Below are 20,586 nucleotides of genomic sequence, written 5' to 3' on the forward strand. Positions count from 1 at the left end.
ACATGTACCCCTAATTATAGAATGACTCTGGCAAATGTTTAATTGCTACTGAAAACGGGGAAAATGTTAGTCACAGCAGAGACACCATCATGTTTAGGGCCTAAAACTGATTATTTTCTATAGTGTTTAAATAATATACCCCCATTAGCTCATTTATAGGCTTACAATTCTGAATGCATATTAGCAAGTCTCAAATGTAGCTACAGTAGCCTAAAGTTGTGCCATCTTTAAGATTAGGGAACATGTTAGATCCAATTTGTGGATGTTTTAAACTAAATTTAAAAAATAAAATAAGATGACCTGCTGATTCAAATTATACCAGTTTTACACAGATCAACTCAAACTGTAAGCAAAAAATAAAATAAAAAATACAATCATTACATATATGACAGAGAGCCTATGGGGGGCAGTAGAGTCTTGAATAATATAGCCGCCCAAGATTCACGAGAACTTCCCGGATGTTTGCAATTCCAGGAAGTGAGTCTTATGACAACAACCCTGTGACAGCGTTGTGTGTCTTGGCTTGAGAAACATATTGCCAAGAAAACCGCGCAAAATGGATTGATCGTGTGATCACAGTAAGTAACTCAGTGGAATTCATGTGTTTAGTTAATATGATGGGGGCGTATTGCTATATAATGACACAACGGTGCTAGTCAACAGCTTTGAGAAATCTCCAGATGGTGTGTGTGTGTGTGTGTGTGTGTGTGTGAGAGAGAGAGCTTTCTTGTGTTTGAAAGACTTTGTTTGTTTTTTCAATATTATATTTAATATTTAGATTTTTAATGTGTTTACAACGTTAAAGAAGCTAACGTTAATTGTACTGGAAATGTTTTGAAAGAGACATTTTAGTCGAGTATTTATAGTATATGTTTTATATTGAATAATTTAATAACAAATTTGATTTTGTTAATGATGGCTCACAGTTTAAGTTGAGCAGCTTTCATTTATTTCCTGAAACTAGTAATCACACAATTGATCACATGATTTCATCAACCATAGTGTTTGGTTTCTTGTCAGCAGTTGCACTGAATGCATTCTGACTTTGTTTTTCCAGAGAAGAGCATGGAGAATGATGAATTTCCGCCAGCGGATGGGGTGGATAGGTGTCGGACTGTACTTGTTGGCCAGTGTCGCGGCAGTGTATTATATATTTGAGATCAGCCAAACATACAACCGACTTGCACTGGCACAAGTAGAACAGGCTTCTGGAGCGCAGACAAAATGGTTGGGAGATGCTTCTTCGTCTTCCCCTTCTTTAACCTCATGGACAGTGACTCTGAAAACAAGACTTCTCCTCCTGCCTTTCTGGGTGTGGGCCACCATTTTCCTCATACCCTACCTCCAGGTGTTTCTCTTTCTCTACTCCTGCACAAGGGCAGACCCCAAGACTGTAGGATACTGTATTCTGCCCATCTGCCTTGCTGTTCTCTGCAACCGTCACCAAACCTTCGCCAAGGCGTCCAATCAGATCAGCAGGCTGCAGCTGATTGACACTTGAAGTGATTGTTAGAGATGCGGCATCAGATATTGGTGCTATACAGTTGGGTGAAACAATAGTACATTCATAAATAAGATTAAGACTTGGCCCTGACTTTTTTGTTGTAGGAATTAAATAGGGACGGTGCCTGGGATTCTTTTTTTTTTCTCTCTTTTGAGTTTAACTACTGTTTGTCACCTGCAGTTTTTATTGTGCATTTTTTTAGCAAAAAAACTGGACTATAGGTGAGCTAGGTTTCATACTCTTTCAAACTGAATGGAAAAATTGGTCTGCATTTTAATCAAAAGTTGTTTCCATGTCATATTTTTAGAAGCTTTGTCTTGATTTAACTGAAGTGAAAAAATGAAATGAAATTTGATATATGAAATCTAAGTAGCCTAAATGGAGGCAGTTAAGCCATAGTCCAATATGTGGAGAATGTTGATGGGCTGCATGAACTACTTGAATTACACTTCTAATGATGAGTAGATGTCCTAAAAATCATGATGAATAAAGATTTGTCAGTGCAGACAAGTGTAAATGTTTCCCTCGTATGAGGCCAATGGATTTTTACTGTCACTTTAATGCTCCAGCTGTTTGTACTCAACTCCAGTGGACATTGTATTAGACGAAAATAAGAAAACCACTGACAGTGGTGTTTCCAATTGTTTTTAAGTGTCCATTTTTTCATGTTTTGAATATAAAATGCACTGAAGGAGAGAACAATGAAAGAAGTTGTAATAAGAAAACTTTTGTATTAAAAAATCAAGTGCATTTTAATAGCAGTATTTTATGTTCAAGTATGATTTCTTGTCAACTCTAGGGACACTGAAAGGGAGCACTTTCCTTTTATTTACTAATTTGTGTTTATTTGACAAATACTAATTATGTATCATAGTGATAATCAATTGTCCTCAGAGTAAAGACATCTCTTCATAATCATATCTTGTGGAATAGTGCACTCAATCTCGTCTTATTGTTGAGAGATATCAGCATCATTTTACAGCGTGGATAATCTTATCTTGCATAAGAAATGCAAAGGTTATTTGGACATGCTAGGTGTGGTAGGTTGTAATGAGTCTGGCTCAAGACTAATCTAACTATGGGTCTCGATGTTATATGAGCCTGTGCCACAGACCCAAGCGTTTCAATCTTTAAAATCACTTCTTTTGTGTTACAATGCCTTTGGATGTGGATGGTTTTATTAATTTGTTGAAATGCTTAAAAAAAAAAAGGCAAATTGTCTAAAAGGGCTTGACTGTGAATTTATAATGTTTAATCGGTACATGTTAATAATTTTCCATTACAATCTTAATACACTGTGGTTTGAAAGAACTCTGGATTCTGACAAAAATCAATAAAGAAATTTAATGTGTATTGCATATTCTTTTGAAACCGTTACATTGACATTTTATTGTGTAACGGTTTATTATTAACTGTCAGCTGAAGAAACGTATATAGTGATAGCCAATGCCAATTTGTACAGTTTTACAGGAAACATGTAATGATACAATTTTCGCTTTGCTCTGTTATGTTAAGTTATCAAAAATAGCATAACATTTTTTAATTACTTATTAACAATCAAAGGAAACAAAATAAGGCAAAATCCCAAAACTCTTACAGCTTTTTAAGCAATAAAGGCTATAACAGAAGAATGAGAGTTCTGAAGATCACGGCCGTACGGTCTTTATCCGTTTGTTTGGAGGTTCTAACTTTGACTTTTTGGTGGGAGTTTCTGTGATAATGTCCTCTTCGTCACTCTCCTCTTCCTCGTCATCTATAACATGGGTTCAAAAAGAGACAAATAATTACTTTTTTAACACAATGTGCAATTTCAAATGTTTGAGCTTCCGAATGATGCCTAGTTTATGATGATTATTGAAATATGCGATAGGGAAAAAAGGCAATAAATAAAAAATGTGCAGAGTGTCTTGCTACCGAGACACTGGTAGTTAAATGTCCTAATTGAAATAAGAATAATAAATTAATAAAGTAGGGGTGACCGGGTACAACCTAACGCAGGGTTAAATGATAAAACAGTGTATTTACTAGTTGTCATATCAACACTATATCGAGAAAGAATGGCACCAACATTTAAAAAAAAAAAAAATCTTTGGAAGATATCACTTAACATTTATTTGACCATAGGAAAAGTACATTTAGTACGTTAATTTTTCATCTTTTTTTGTTTATTTTAAAATCGACAAATCTGATATTACTTTAATCTTATATCTGTTATTTAACAGTTGAGATAGTTTTAATGCTGATCTAATCAGCAGAAGACACGAGCCGCGGTTTAAATCCCAGTTGCACAGGCATTACAACATCCCTCTATTGGAACTGCTATTGTATTCTATACTTTTATGAATACTATTGAAAAAACACGAGAAAGAGGTGAATAAAGACTGAGAGTCAATGTTAAGAAATTATTCATTATTATTGTTTTGAACTATGCTGTATAGCTGTGTTTTGCAAAATCAAAAATGTGTTTATTTTTAATTATTAATAAATGCCATTATTTCAAATGAAAAAGTTAATAATTGTATTTTATTGACACAATATTTTTGGATTTTGTTTTGTATATATATATCAGATAAAATTTTAAGCTGTCATATGCTCATGTTAGTTACAATGTGCCCCAAACATGTGCATGTACAAAACCTATGGGTCATGATGTCACATTTCACTTCCATTCCATTGTGTTTACACAAACTGAAAGTCAAAAAGTGACTTTAGTTTGTGCCTCGCGCTCTCCTTTTATCCTAAAGTAGCCTAACTGTTATCCAGTTGGGTCACATGCCGTGCAATCTTTACACATAGGTTTTTAGCATCTTTATTAATGTTGGTTATTTAAAAAAATCTGTTGTTAGATGTTTTCTCATAAACGGCCCAGTCTTCATTTTAGCATCTTACCATCCAGAACCCCTATGCTGTTGTCCGTTGAGCCCTTTTCCTGTTCAACAAGAGTCGTCAAGACTACTGATATATCGGCATTTATTTTTTTGACGCCAGTTATCAGTGATTTCAAATCCCCCTCTACTTGTACTGTGAACTGGTTTGTCTGTCCATCTCTGTATTTCAGCTCTCCGTTCAGCTCGCACGCTGCCATATTGAACATGCACACTGTAACTCGGTTGCCAGATCTCACAATAAATATATGCATCCTGGACTATAAACTTGTTTGGCGGTTATTTCTGAATTATTGAAGAAACGAAACGCTTAATTTAATTGATAAACATAGGAGACATGAAAATGGAGTGAAATATGATAAAATAGGCTAAATTGCAACAGCAACAAAATAGCCTATTATCTCCAATTACACCCTTTACAAAACTTGTTACACCCACTGCCCCCAATTGCCATTTTTATTAAAGCTCGATTGAAAACTTATTTGTTCTCTGTGGCTCTAGATTGTTAAAATTGTGGACGTTTCCTTCAATGTTGTTTTCTGTTTGCCTTTGTTTTTGCTTCATGTCCTTTCTGCTTTTACTGATCTTTGTCTTTATGTTTAATATTTTGTCGACTTTTTTATGTAGTGGAAAGGGCTTTATAAATAAATCAGGCTTGATACTTTAATGTGCACGCTCAAAAAAGATTTAAGATGTATTTCCTAGTTTAGATGGCCAAGTGTATAGGCATGTGAAATATTTTAGTTCCAACTATATATAATACAATAGTGAAATTAACAATAAAAATTTAAGTCTAACTTAAAGATGCATGTTTTTAAGTATCCTGAACATATTTGTAATACTTTGGTCAGTTTTGCACAATTTATGTTGTTTCATTTACATTTACATTTATGGATTTATGCATTTAGCAGACACTTTTATCCAAAGCGACTTACAACTCAGGAGAACAGGAAGCAATCCATCAAGAAGAGGCAAAGAAACACAAAAAGTGCCCCAAATACCAAGATTTGTATACCGCTCAGAGTAGCCAGAAAAACCAGAAAAGGGAAGAAGAAAGGAGAAATAGAGGAGGAAAAAAAATAGAGGAAAAAAATCGTACTTTTTTTTTTAAATATAAGATTAAGTGCTCATGGAAGATATTATTTTTTATATTATTTTATAAAAAATAAATAAAATGATATCAAATTATATATTATTTATTTGAATAAATTAAAAGAGCTATTTCATGTTTATCCTTGAATCATTAACTAGTCGAGGTTGGGGGTTAGAATTTAGAAAGTAAATAGTAATAAGTAATGAAATACTTTTAGGAGAGAGTAACAGTAGCCTAATCACACTAGTTTAGATGTAATTAGTAACTAGTAATTCATTACTTTTTTAGAGTAACTTACCCAACATTGATTGGGGTAACCTACAGATCTGATGTCAGGTGGAAGCATATTCCACAATCTTGGGTCAGCAACAGAAAATGCAGATCCCCTTTAGTTTTCAGGCGAGTTTCAGGAATTCAAGGAAACCATTGAGATTGCAGCTGGATGGATCAGAAATGATCTTTCGAATTTTAAGAATAAAAACTTAGCACAATTAAAACTTGACTGTATTTTAGACATAGCCTCCAAAAATCACATACAAATTTGTAGCCTATAAGAGACCTAAACATATACAAAAAAATATAATTCTTATTTAACCGTTAAGCTTAAGTTTGTTTTAATTGCATTTGTCTTTTTTTGTTTGGCCACTTGTAGTTGTTACTTTAAAAAAAATCCATAATAATAATAAATAAAAAAAACTAGCCTTTAAGAGACGTATTAAAAGGGGACATGGCAACACTAAGCTACCCTTTGAACCCTGACCCATCGAATTGGATTAAAAACGTAATTTATTTTCTGTTTTTTACAGAACCAGTATGGGCATGCTGTTTTAATAGACGCTAGTAAGGGGAATAAAATCATAATGTCATAATAAATTATGTTTATAACCCCCACATCTCCCGCCAAAACATCATGAATTTGCATAAACCGGAAGCAGCATTGGTTTTGTTATTGTCACAATTAATCACGAGAAATTATTCTGGTAATGTCAAACTACATGACACGTTCACGCACATTTCCCTTTGTTATATTACTGTGGTGGACTCTCTGTCGCGACTAAAACGTAATTTCGTTAATAGGTAGCTTAGTTCCAGGATAGTTCGTGTCTCGTTTCGTGCCCTGGAACAGGAACTGGAAATAGTTTTTTTGCGTTCGTCTCTTCAAGGATGGCGGCAAATGATGGAGAGGAGGAGGCTACTGTATCTCTGGTGGACGTTTTAGAGGAGGATGAAGAACTGGAGAACGAAGCCTCCGCTGTGCTTGGAGGGAGTGATTCAGAGAAATGCTCGTATCCAGAGGTTTGATTATATAAACACAGCCCTGCCGTATAATATTTTTTTAGCATGCTGATTATAACTTGACACTGCCACATCTAACTTAGGCGATTAACGTTATTCCCATAAGGTGTTTGTTGCATCGTTTTGTTTGGTGTTAGAATAACACCTTATGTAACGCGTCGATGCAGCGTCTATTTTGGAAATAAACCTTATTGCATGAACACAGCTCTAGAAAAAAATGAAGAGAAAATTTAACATTGATTTCTCAATGTTAAGGGGTCTCCTCGTTTTTTTCCAGAGCTGTATCAGGAACAAGAATCATTTTAAGTACAGTTAAGCATCTAACAGTAGTTGTCAGCAGATGCTTTACATTTACATTCACGTTCTGAGGATGAAAATAAGCTCCATGTCCTAAAACAAGATGGATTTTCTTTTTGTCCTAACAGGGATATGTGAAGCGTCAGGCTCTGTATGCCTGCAACACCTGTACACCAAAGGGAGGAGAGCCAGCTGGCATCTGTCTGGCATGTTCCTACAAGTGCCATGAAGGCCATGACCTTTTTGAGCTGTATACCAAGAGGTGAATATTGCCAAAATCTCTTAAATTAACCAACTGTGATTTTTGATGGTACTCTAACCCATTTAAACAAAGCTAAAATGCTTAATTTGATTTTTTTATTGTTGTCATTATTATTTGTCACTGGCAGCATTATAGGCAATGTGAATATAACTAGACCTGTCACAAGAACACATTTTATTTTATTGTTTTGGTGGTCAGCAAGAAATTAAAATGGACAATTTGTTTTTATACAATGTGGCAGTATTTGTTTTGAATGACTTATCAATGTGCACATCATCATTATTCTATTTTTATTCATATGCCCTTGTACCATCATTTTCAACACTCTCAAATTAATCTAATATGATAAAACAAGCGTACGCTTGACCGGAAAAAGCGGAAGTGGTGACTGTGGCATAATAAAAGTTCTGCTGCTCTCCAGTCGTGTGTCGTGCTCATCTCTCAATAGCGATTGCCCCAGCGGCCACATTGCGATCCCACAGCATTAGGTCCTGCTCTGCTTCATGCTAGAGTAACGTTAATAATCTCAAACTTGAACATGATTTCTGCACATTCCCATCCCGATTCTTTTCCACCGACTGTGAGGTGAAGATGACATCACACATGAACCCGCACTCAATCTCGCCGTCATCAATTTACGCCTTTGTTTTGACTAGTCAGCCTCTAGCAGCGAAAAACTACATTGTGCCTTTAATCAAATGAACTTCCCTTCCCCCTTGCACATCTATTCATTTGAATGGCACAAGGGTGGCACAACCACCTTCATTTTACTGGCACAACCTGTCATTCACATGAGATCACAGCAATCATTTCCTGATGGACAAAATCAAGCCCTGCCCTACATTTTTTTTTCTTTCTTGAGAAAATGTATCACTCAGATATCACAATAAGGAAGAAAATATTATAACATTACATTTTTTGCTAAATTTAAATGGATAGTTCACCCGAAAATGTGATGTTTATCTGCTTACCCCACGGGCATCCAAGATGTAGGTGTATTTGTTTCTTCAGTAGAACACAAATTAAGATTTTTAACTCCAACCGCTGCTCGTATAATGCATGTCAACGGGGTCGTTCTAATTCTAATTAGACCCCATTGACATGCTTTATACGAGCAACAGATAAACATCAAATTTTCATTTTTGGTTGAACTATCCCTTTAATCCAAGGAAAATTCCAGATTGAGAAGAATGTAAGTTTTTAAGTTTGGATTTAATTGTGCATAGACTTTCATTTAAATCATAAATCATTCATTATTTAAACATTATTGATATTACAGGAATTTTCGATGTGATTGTGGAAATGACAAGTTTGGGGAAATGGAGTGCAAACTATTTGCGGTAAGTTATGTTATACCATTAGTTTGAGTTTGTGTCTTTCAGTTTTTAAATGTAGTGATGGTGATTATTTAAGATTTTCTTTTATGCAGGATAAAGAGAAAGTGAATTCAGGGAACAAATACAGCCACAATTTTTTTGGCTTGTATTGCACATGTGACCGACCCTACCCAGATCCAGAAGACGAGGTAATGTGCATTTAAGTTAGAGTTGCATTCTATAATGTTTTTTCTATCACCTATAAATTTGCTGTCTTATCATATAATGTATTGCAGGGGTTGGCAAGTATATTTGGCCATGGGCCAATAAATTTGCCACTAGATGGCGTTCCAGAATATTATCAATAATTATAGTCAATAATATAATAAATAAATTGATGAAAAATACAACTAGAATTGCCTGACATGCTGTTACAGTGTCTTTTGTAACTGTCTGGTAGTGAACTGTTACTCTGCTGTTAAAATAGCTGTTAAAAATTGCATAAAAGAATAAAGCAGTAGTGACACTTAACCTGGTACCTTCATTCACCAACTTGCAACACAGACCACATGCTAAAACACATGTGGTAGAAGCAGAATGGATACAAATAACAAACAAATAATAAAAGAGGACTTGATTAAGCCAATTAATGGCATGTTGGAGTCATCCTCTTAATTTTTTATTTTATTTCCTCTTTCCATATTGTGAATAATAAATGTGTATTTGAATTAGCTTGTTACACAATGGAGCATAACTTGTAATAATTATTTGACGTAGGCTACTGTTACACTGAAAATTATTCCTTGGCATCATCACGTACTAAACTGCATTCTTTAATTGTTTGTGTGGCGGTACTGCCTGCAAGTAATGTTAACATTTAAGCTAGCATATGGAAGTAAAACTGTGCCACTGGATTTTGAATTCTAATTTTTAGCACTGAATTTTTTTACATCGAATTTTTAACACTGAATTTTATTTTGCATCTAAATCAGACTTTGAATTTTAAAAGCCATCGAATTTCTAGCTCTGTTTTTTTTTTGACTATGACATTTTTTCAATGTTTTAAAAAAATTCAGTGTAAAAAGAAATTCAACGTCTCAAAAAATTCAGTGTAAAAAAATTCAACGTCTCAAAAGATTCAGTGTAAAATAATTCAACGTCTCAAAAAATTCAGTGTAAAATAATTCAACGTCTCAAAAAATTCAGTGTAAAAATATTCAGAGTCAACATCCGGGTAACCAAGGAGAAGCAATCGATCCCTGTATCAAATCATCCAACATCCAGCCAATCATTTACGCTCCATTGGTCATGAGTAAACTCACTGAAGCGCCATCGTGTGTGTTCTGAGCCATGCTGCTGAGCTCTGGAGCTCACCTGAAGTGAACTTCCCCGCCAGTGCCGTTTCTAGTCATAGGCAAACTAGGCGGTCGCCTAGGGCGCCAACAGCTGGGGGGCGTCAATGAGCCCCCGCCCCAACAAGATTTTTTAGTTATTTCATATATATTTTATTATTAATATTTCGTACTTTTTCTATTTCAAGGCATTATGATTAGTTGCGATTATTGGAGTGAAGTCGCCATGGTGATAGTGGAGCTGCTGTAATGAAATGAGATCATGTAGAGGGCGGCAGGGAACGTCGTCATCCGTGGCATTGTAACGCTTGTGTCCGAGTGAAAAATGCGGATAGCTCACTTAATGTAACTGTAGTGGATGCAAACACGGAGGCGATTAACATCAAACAGATCGCACTTTATTCCCCGCTGAACTCTCATCACAAACTCCCTTTCCATCCACAGCATTACTTAATAAAACAAAATAACTGTTAGCAACAGAAAACAGAAAATAATCCCCACACATGGGAGCTCAAGACTCAGTGCGCACATTCACAAAATGCAGACTTCGTTTGCAGGGAGCGCTCGCAACTCTTAAAGGGGCCACACTATATTTCTACTCGTTACAGCGTGCTTTAGTTTCATCATCATGAAAAGGTCAAAGCCATCAGGGGCTCAGTATCGTAAAAAAGAAAGCGAAATATACAGGTATAGCCTACTTATTGGTTACTTGTTCTCTACTAAGCTGGTCCCTCTATCATAATGTTGAGCAAAACATTACACTGAATATTAGTACTGGACGGACCACACGCCATGCTCATTTCAGGTGCAGAACATTATAGCAGTTAATTTGAATAATTTTTTTTTTACATCAGAGATAGCTGTTTAGTGTAAATTGATCAAGTAGGCTAATACTGTCATAACCATGGGCGTCACTAGGCCCTTTTTTATGAACTTATGCATCAGCCCCCCCTAAAAAAATATGTGATTAACCTTTAAAACATGAAACTGGCGCAAGGCTTCGGCTACTGCTTCGTCCCGTCTTTTAGTCTTTGATTCACTGTGTTCTTCAATCCGCAGCGGCGCCGAGTGACATGGTTTTCAAGCTATTGTTATCTAATTTTTTGGCCTTCAGAACATCTTAAAATACACATATGTAGATCATAGAAATCAAATTTTTCTCGGGGGAGCATGCCCCCGAACCCCCCAACATCTGTGATCTCAGAGATAATAAACCTAGCTACATTATTCGATTAATGCATGTACAATATGCCCATGAAATAAGGAAGTCATATTTACTTAATAAGTTGAAGTAAAAAAAAAAAAAAGGGGTGGGGGTGGGGGGGGTGGGGGTGCAACATATGAATCTCGCCTAGGGTGCCAGAAAGGCTAGAAACGGCCCTGTTCCCCGCCTTCCTGTTTCAGCATCACATGACCAATGGAGCGTAAATGATTGGCTGGATGTTGGATGATTTGATACAGGGATCGATTGCTTCTCCTTGGTTACCCGGATGTTGACTCTGAATATTTTTACACTGAATTTTTTGAGACGTTGAATTATTTTACACTGAATCTTTTGAGACGTTGAATTTTTTTACACTGAATTTTTTGAGACGTTGAATTTCTTTTTACACTGAATTTTTTTAAAACATTGAAAAAATGTCATAGTCAAAAAAAAACAGAGCTAGAAATTCGATGGCTTTTAAAATTCAAAGTCTGATTTAGATGCAAAATAAAATTCAGTGTTAAAAATTCGATGTAAAAAAATTCAGTGCTAAAAATTAGAATTCAAAATCCAGTGGCACAGTTTTACTTCCATACTAGCACTATTCAAGAGTCTAAAGAGGAAAGTCGACAGCGAAAATAGGGCAACTGTGCATCCATTCTGCCTGGTTTTGTGAATGCAAAGCCGGTGTGTCTAATCTGCAATGAAGTTGTGGCTGTTTGTTAAGAATTTAATATCATACGGCACCACACGAAACGAAGCATATAGCACCTATTTTTGCTGGTTGTCTTGTGAGTATTTATTTCTGAATTTGAGTTGTTATTGTTCATGTGTTGGTGCTGAGGCTCTGCAATGTAAGCAAACGTTTCATTGGTCCACTGTTCGTTTTATCATACCACACACTTCATGATGGCTATTTTAGAGGCGTGTCTAGTGATCTATTCAACAGACTTTTGAATATCTTTCAGAACTTCTTAAATTAAAAGCTCTCAATTCATCCCAAAATAAAACAATGCTGCAAAGGTAAAATCACTAGAGACAAACTGATTATGAAATGATAATTTCTTTCATTTGCACCGACCGCTCGAAGCGCTACTCGAACTCAGGTCTTTCCATGTGGGAGTCTGACACTCTAACAATGAGGCTAAACCCGAATACTTTTGATAAGGCGCTACTAGATGGTCTCTTGACCTGAGAGGTGTTTACCTGTACAGCTCTCATTAGTTTGCCTCTGTTACCCTATCATGACATTAACTTCAGAACCAGCCGATATCAAAACAATCTGGCTTTGGGCACGGGCCAGATATTATCGGTGGCAGGCCAATATATATATATATATATATATATATATATATGTATATATATATATATATATATATATATATATATATATATATATATATATATATATATATATATATATATATATGTGTGTGTATATATATATATATATATATATATATATATATATATATATATATATATATATATATATATAATATATATATATAAATGCATAATTGTAACAATGCAATAAGTTGGATGTCTGACAGGACTATGTTGGAGGATTTGGTGCACAACAGATTCTGAGCGTCATTAGCCCTATTTGGATGGTAATTGTTCCTTGTTGGGTCATAAGGTGTGTTCATCATTTACAGGGGCTAGTCTGTGATTTTTATTGCCCGTCCGAAACAGAATGTCAGTGTTTTTCTCCCACCACCCGCTTAAGAATCTCCGGCTGAATTACCTACTGTTTTTTTGACAAACACCAAGGTCGTGTGGTACTTTAATGGCCGACTGAATCCACATCTCTGAGTTTTCAAGAAGTCGCTTCAAAATGAACTGTTTATATCCTTTTTGACCCCTGCGGCGCACCGTATTGTTGTGCTTTGCTGTAATTTGTATGCATTTTAAAGATCTGTAGTTTACACTTTTATTACTGAAATGCTGGAAAGTATTTACAAGAATAAGCTTTCATCGCCACTCAAAAGAGAAGAAAAACACGTAAACATTTCAAATGAGCCGTTACTACAGCAGTAATTAACGTTCCATAGCTTCCTTTTGCAGCATTGTATTACATTTCTGCTCATTTCCACATTTTTAAAATGACATCTTCCTATTTTTAAACAGGAGATTTAAGTAGTTAAATAATTAATAATTTTCTATTATTAAATTAAATATGATTTTTTTCTTATTATTCCAAGCATATGACATTTTTACAGCAGACAATAATTCGACTGATCTCGTGAGCAGCACTTTCCCAGGTGCGCAGGATCACAAAACTCGCTCCTCCACTGTGAATAAATCACCATCCGAATGCACAAATTTTATCACTGAGGTGGGATGCAAATTTTTATTTTTACGGATGGCCACATGAGAAACAATTACCGTTGGAGTAGGGCTATTGACAAATATCTTATTTTGTAAAAAGTGTGGGCAGTACCACTGCTTCCTATAGCAAAAGTGAAAAGTGAGTGCATATTCAAAAGTGATAGTGGCTCCCTGATACCAAGAAGCTAACTTTATTTAAGATTATTTATTAACTTTATGCAAGCGCAATTAATTTCTTTCAGCGAGAAAGTTTAATTTATGTAACTTAAATAGCCTTGCAGCTATATCTACTTGCAGATGCCTGAAATTTATAGGCCTATACACAGAGTTTGTGATCTCGTGAAAACAAGCCCCAGGTACTGGTTTTGTATATATAGTATTTGTATTTTTTCTCTCACTGTGACATCCCTAGTTTAGAGTGCTTTTATTACTAAATGAGTTTCTCTCTCTCCAGGTTTCAGATGAGATGATCCAGTGTATCGTGTGTGAGGACTGGCTCCATGGTCGGGTTAGTTTCTAATCAGATTGCAGGACCTTGTGTGTGTGTGTGTGTGTGTGTGTGTGTGTGTGTGTGTGGATAAGGAACATAACTTATTCTGGTGAAATCAAAGAAATCAAATGTCTGAGAACATCTATGCGTGTTTCTTTTAGCATTTAGGCTGTGTAGTGCCAGACTGTGTGGAGCTACAAGAGATGATCTGCGAGTCGTGCATGAATAAAACACCTTTCCTTTGGAACTATGCTGCAAATATTGCAGGTAATATTATACCTTTTTCTGCTTCTTTTTTTGCATTTACAGATATTTGGTAAGGGTGGGAAAAACCATTTGCATATGAATCGCTATTCTATCTTTTACCAATTTGCATCGATTCACAAATTTCAAATATTGATTTTCTGAAGTTTTACACCTCTTTAACTTCGCAGTACTAAAAGTTATTGACACATTAGTGTATTATTAATTGCAATAAGCTACAAAACTCTGCTTGTGTAACAGTATATTAGATCCGTGCATTTATTCTTAAATTGACTTTAATGTTAATAAAAAATCACTCACTGCTTTTGATCTTTTACTATGAATCAATTTATATTTAATTTATACAGTGAAGACTAGTGTTGTATTTTTTTTGTACATTTGCTTCAATTTCTATAGTATTTATTTATAGTATTACTACATGTTAAATAAAATTAGGCTACTGTACCTGATTTTTTATTTTTATTTGTCCTAATTGTTTGTCATTTGCTTCTTTGTTCCTATTCTTAATATAAATAAAATATGATTGCCTGCCTTGTCATGTGTGTAAGGATTGCAGTCAGCTTAATAATAATATTGGGTTGACTAAAATGGGAAGGAAAAACTAAATACATTGCAAGGTTCACATTTAATTCAGTGGGATTTGTGTCTTTAAGACACATTAAACTGTCTACCACAGTAAAATAAGAAAAGAACACAAAACGGTCAACTAGAATCAAATCTATATATTGAATCGAAATTTGATTCAGAATCGGGAAATGATTTTTAATCAAACCGTGACCAAGTATCGATTTGAATCAAATTGTGAGGTACCAAAATATTCCCACCCCTAATATTTAGTATGACTGCAAAGTTTTATTTAAGAAGGGAAATAATCTAAATGTACACTACCATTTTTTTTAAATTAATACTTTTATTCAGCAAAGACATGTTAAATTGATATTAAAAAATGTTCATATTAAACACAATTTATAATGTCACAAAGAATTTCTATTTCAAATAAATTATTTTTTAACTTTCTACTCATCAAAAAATCCTGAACAAAATGTATCAGTTACCACAAAAATATGAGCAGCACAACTGTATTCAACGTGGATGATGATAATCAGCATATTAGAATGATTTCTGAACGTAAGAAAAGATCATATGACACTGAAGACTGGAGTAATGATGCTGAAAATTCAGCTTGGCCATCACATGAATAAATGACATTTTTAAACTATATAAAAATAGAAAATAATAGTATTTCACAATATTTTTTTACTTTTTTGAATCAAATAAATGTAGCATAGATGAGCATCATAGACTTTCAAAAATATTAACAAATAGTATCAACCCCAAACTTTTGAACGGTTGTGTACATTGAGATATTTGTCAATTGACATCTTTTACTAAACCTTTATACATTTGTGAAGGCTTATTATGTCTTGTTTGCATCAGTTTCACCCATAACAAAAGTAAGCCCATGCAAAGGAGAAGGGGACGTGAAGGTGGAGGTAGAAAACGATGAAGAGAAGATAACAAATGAGAACCTGAAGAGCCCTGTAGATGAGAAGGTACTGTGCTGTATAATGTCTTGTCTCTGAGTAGGAGGCTGATTGATGAAATGGCAACTTTATCAATTATTACTGTTCAGACTTGAATCTCCTTTAAACAGATATGCAATGAACAAGTGTTTTAATACAAGAAGCACTAAAGATTTAAAGCTGTTTTAGAGACAGGTTTGCCTTTGTTTCACCAGTCTCACCACAAGATGGCGGTAGTAAGATGATGCTTATCAGAAAGAGTGCTTTCACTGGGGAATTAATGCATCTCATGCGTCATCTGTCTCAAGCCAGAGTTTAAAGGAATCAAGCTAAATTGAATTTACACCATATTGTTTTGTTGCTGTTAGAAATGCCATCTCGGCTCTATGGTTTGAGGAATATAATCAGCTCTATGATTTGAGGAATATTACATTATTTTAACAATCTACACAGCAAAAGAAGAATAAGTAGAGAATCAGTGATTAAGATTTGATGACCTTCTCTCTGCTGACAGGTGCAGGTCAACGGGACATCCGGCTGTAAGAGGAAACACCAGGAAGAAGCTGAAGGTTCCTCAGAGGAGGGCTCGTGCTCCGGTTGCAGGCTGAGAGAGATGAAGGCTTCGGGGAGGAGCCTGACTCTGCAGGGTGCTGTGTTCTGGCCGTCTGCCTGGCGCACCAAACTCTGCACCTGCACCGACTGCAAGGTACAGCTCAAACACACCAATTACAGAGGACATTTACTTATAATCTCTGCTTTACTCTTAGTTAACAGATGCGGTTCTGTAACAGTGCAATTGCAATTGGATTATAAATTGTATGAATAATTATTGTAATGACAACTTTATCTCCCTCTCAAATGTAAAATATGGGTTTTTATTTATTCAATTAGAAAATTGGTCAAAAATACCAGTAAAGCTACAAACAATTTTATACTGTTGCAAAGGATTTCTTGCAAATATGCTGTTCTTTTGAACATTATTCATCAATATTTCAGGAAAAAATGTTATATCATTGTGTCAACACAAATATTAAGCGACGCAACTGTTTTCAACATTGATAATGATAAGAAATGTTTCTTGAGGAGTCAGCATATTAAAATGATTTCTGAAGGATCATGTGAGACTGAAGACTGGAGTAATGATGCTGGCAATTCAGCTTTATCATCACAGGAATAATTACATTTTAAAATATATTACAAAAAGACAGTGATATTTCACTGCATATACACCAATCAGGCATAACTAGTGAGTGGTATATTTTTAGACAGCAAATTAACATTTTGTCCTCAAAGTTGATGTGTTAGAAGCAGGAAAAATGGTCAAGTGTAAGTGTTTGAGTGAGTTTGACAAGGGCTAAATTGTGATGGCTAGACGACTGGGTGAGAGCATCTCCAAAACTGCAGCTATTGTGGGGTGTTCCAGGTCTGCAGTGGTCAGTATCTATTAAAAGTGGTCCAAGAAAGGAACAGTGGTGAGGACAGGGTCATGGGCGGCAAAAGGCTGTATATTGCACGTGGAGAGCGAAGGCTGGCCCGTGTGGTCCGATCAAAAAGGCAAGGTACTATAGTTCATATTGCTCAGTTAATGCTGGTTCTGATAGAAAGGTTTACACAGTACATCTCAGTTTTTATGAGTATGGGGCTGCATAGCCGCAAACTAGTCACTGTGTCCATGCTGACTCTACCGAAAGCACCAACAGTGGGCACGTTAGCATCCGAACTGGACCACAGAGCAATGAAAGAAGGTGGCCTGGTCTGATGAATCACGTTTTCTTTTACATCACATCGATGGATGGGTGTGTCTGCGCGTCACTTTCATGGGGAACACATGGCACCAGGATGTACTATGAGACAAAGGCAAGCCAGTGGAGGCAGTGTGATGCTTTGGGCAATGTTCTGCTGGGAAACCTTGGGTCCTGCCATCCATGTGGATGCTACTTTGACACCTACCACCTACCTAAACATTGTTGCAGCGACCATGTACACCCTTTCATGGAAACTGTATTCCCTCCCTGGTGGCTGTGGTCTCTTTCAGCAGGATAATGGGCCTTGACACAAATCAAAAATGATTTAGGAATGGTTTGGGGAGCATAGTTAGGAGTGTGAGGTCATGTGTGGTGTTGGGAGAATGAGGATGATCTTATTTGTTTCCTGGTCTCATGTTAATTGGTTTGTTTGCTTAGATCCTCTATGCAGACACAGGAGTGTCCTTCCTCACGGATGAGACGGACACCGTCCTGGCATATGAGAACAAGGGAAAGTCCACAGAGCAGGCTGAACAAGCTGGTGGAGCCGAGGGTCGTGACCCCTTGATGTCGGCCTTAAACAACCTTAATCGGGTTCAGCAGCTGGAGATCATCCATGGTTAGTAGGATTCAGTTGGACTAGCACCTTTATCTGTGTGTAAGCAAAATTTATGATGTGAGATTTAAAACTGAACTACTAACAATTTACCACCAATCCAACTGTGACGTTCACATTACATTTTTCATTAGAGTATAATGACATGAAGACAGAACTGAAGGACTATCTGCAGAGATTTGCAGCAGAAGGAAAGGTAGGCTTCCAATATATTTTAAATATATATATTTGTTTGTTATTGAACTGAAGATAAGTTTGTACAGTGTTAAATTTCTCCTCTCCTTCCTCGTTCAGGTGGTGACACCTGAGGACATCCGTCACTTTTTTGAACAGCAGCAAAGCCGCAAGAGACGAAGAGCCGACGCAGGCCAGTACTACTGCAGTTAAACAGTCCTTCACCCTGACATTTCAAGCATACTAGCTACATCCAACCTTTATTTTATTTTATTTTTTCTCCAGTCTTTTTCCACGGCCATTCCTAGTTTTAGAAAATAAATATGCAGTACAAATTCAGGCCCTCATAAGCTTGTATGATTTTTGACCTTGTATAGTGATGTATGACAGGTTCTCAGATGATTTTCCCAAAGATGTAGCTTCAATTCTTTTCTTGTAACCCTGCCGTTCCAAATAGGAGTTGAATTTGCAATGGCGTTCAGCTCAACATGTCACAATTGGCTCTCAATATGCGTAATGGAAAGATAAAAAAAATTGATTTATGGTTAGGCACTTCTATAATGTCATAAAACAGCAATTGCAGTCAATCCTCAGGAGCCACAATCACATGACTGCAGCCAGTATTAATTCTGTTCAGATGAGATTGCAAATATTCACATTCATGTATGTCAGGGTAAATAATGCCACAGCCCATTGGAAAATTCTGTTTAGGAAACAAACCTCTTTCAGGTTCTTCAGTTCAGTCACATCTGTGATCTAGTAACCCTTTTTATTTGATCTAGTTTTAACCTGTTTTATGTGTAGATTCTGTTACTTTTTAATGTCCTACCTTTGAGAAATAAACATGGTAATGCATTTGGGCCCTGTGATGTATGTCTCAGTTTATCCTAGGAATTCTCCATTAGGGTGAAATTGCCTCCATTTGCACAAAAATGAGATTTAGATGAACAAGTCAGTAATGCCTCTAGGATTTCTTCAATGATAAATGGGACATTTTGTTAATGACTAATCAAGCTTTACACACTATTTAAAGGGGTAAAGCTAATCAAGGCCACTAGATTTAAAAACGTTTAGCTATGTTTGAAGACATTTTTTGTTGTGCACGAAAACATTGGGCCAGAAACGGGTGTGTTTGCACATAAAGGGGTAACACTTTATAATAAGGTACCATTAGTTAACATTAACTAACAATAAAAATGACCTCTAAGGTATTTATTAATCTTCATATTTATTTAAACATTTACTAATCAATTATTAAAATCAAATCTTGCATCTTTTAATATTTAATGGACTTGAGCTAACCTGAAGTAAACAATGAACAGTTGTATTTTTATCTTCTTAAAGTCAGATTGAAATCAAAATGGACAATTGTTTCTTGCTTTTTTTTTTATACATTTTTTTTAAAAATGGAATATTGACATATTTGTTATTAATGATTATCTGTGCAATTTCTTTTTTAAATTCATACGCCCTCATACGACAACAATCCAAACAATTACCAATAGAAAAAATACGACAACAGACATAGTGCAAGCGTTTTGACCTGCGAGTGGCGTTACACTTTCTGCACAAGTTGAATACGAAAGAATATTTTACTTTATAAAATTTTAAATTAGATATGTCAAATTCAATTCACTTCAGAAGGCTTTTATTAACCCCCTGTAGTACATTTATGAGGATAGATGCATTTATTTATTTTTTGATTCAAACATAACGGAGCTTGTCACTGCCATCATAAAAGCTTGGATGCATCAGAATATTTATTAATATAACTCCGATTGTGTTCATCAGAATGAAGAAAGTCATACACTTAGGATATACACACACCAGTATTTATTTTTTATATATATCTTGCCCCCGCATTTGAAAAACGCTGTTACTGTATCGTGAGGGAACGAGTGCCTGCAGCTATAGTAATTTTCATAAATGGGGCCAAACAATGTCCATATAAGGGCTTTTCATAGAAGCGACCTCACATCCTCACTTTTCTAGCGGCTTTGCTTCAAGTAACGCAATACGATTAATTCTTAAAACATTCCAGTAAACAGGCCTAGACTACGCATGATCATGTATCAGATCTCTAGTACTCTGAAATAATTAAAACATCTAAATCAATTTTATATATAGCTTAATTACCTCCAGGAGTATGTGATTTAGCAAATGTGTGGCTCCAGTTGGTTCCGTTTAATCGTTAATTTCAATATGAGTTGTCTTATGATTTCTGCATGAAAATG

General features: G+C 35.6%; 2 protein-coding genes across 2 annotated transcripts; both read left to right on the top strand.

Annotated features, from left to right (window-relative positions):
- The first annotated feature begins 439 nt into the window (after window positions 1-439).
- On the top strand, window positions 440-2,855 carry tmem251 (transmembrane protein 251). Its single transcript, XM_067417442.1, has 2 exons — window positions 440-578; window positions 1,058-2,855. Exon 2 carries the CDS (start codon window positions 1,073-1,075, stop codon window positions 1,499-1,501), a length of 429 nt encoding a protein of 142 aa, XP_067273543.1. The 5' UTR covers window positions 440-578; window positions 1,058-1,072; the 3' UTR covers window positions 1,502-2,855.
- Window positions 2,856-6,417: 3,562 nt separating this feature from the next.
- Window positions 6,418-19,212, top strand: ubr7 (ubiquitin protein ligase E3 component n-recognin 7). The gene is made up of 11 exons (XM_067417443.1): window positions 6,418-6,778; window positions 7,204-7,337; window positions 8,617-8,677; window positions 8,767-8,862; window positions 13,995-14,048; window positions 14,192-14,297; window positions 15,732-15,847; window positions 16,332-16,523; window positions 18,001-18,181; window positions 18,313-18,374; window positions 18,473-19,212. Exons 1-11 carry the CDS (start codon window positions 6,647-6,649, stop codon window positions 18,563-18,565), a joined length of 1,227 nt encoding a protein of 408 aa, XP_067273544.1. The 5' UTR covers window positions 6,418-6,646; the 3' UTR covers window positions 18,566-19,212.
- Window positions 19,213-20,586: the final 1,374 nt, after the last annotated feature.

The sequence above is a fragment of the Pseudorasbora parva genome, chromosome 15 (assembly GCF_024679245.1).
Source record: "Pseudorasbora parva isolate DD20220531a chromosome 15, ASM2467924v1, whole genome shotgun sequence".
Taxonomy (NCBI): domain Eukaryota; kingdom Metazoa; phylum Chordata; class Actinopteri; order Cypriniformes; family Gobionidae; genus Pseudorasbora; species Pseudorasbora parva.

What these genes read in the sequence shown, in the direction of transcription:
- ubr7 (XM_067417443.1), top strand. Translation starts at nt 6,647, where the DNA reads ATGGCGGCAAATGATGGAGAGGAGGAGGCTACTGTATCTCTGGTGGAC. An exon ending in ACCCAGATCCAGAAGACGAG is followed by an intron (nt 8,863 to 13,994) that starts GTAATGTGCATT and finishes CTCTCTCTCCAG; the next exon opens with GTTTCAGATGAGATGATCCA. An exon ending in AGAGCCCTGTAGATGAGAAG is followed by an intron (nt 15,848 to 16,331) that starts GTACTGTGCTGT and finishes CTCTGCTGACAG; the next exon opens with GTGCAGGTCAACGGGACATC.
- tmem251 (XM_067417442.1), top strand. Translation starts at nt 1,073, where the DNA reads ATGATGAATTTCCGCCAGCGGATGGGGTGGATAGGTGTCGGACTGTAC.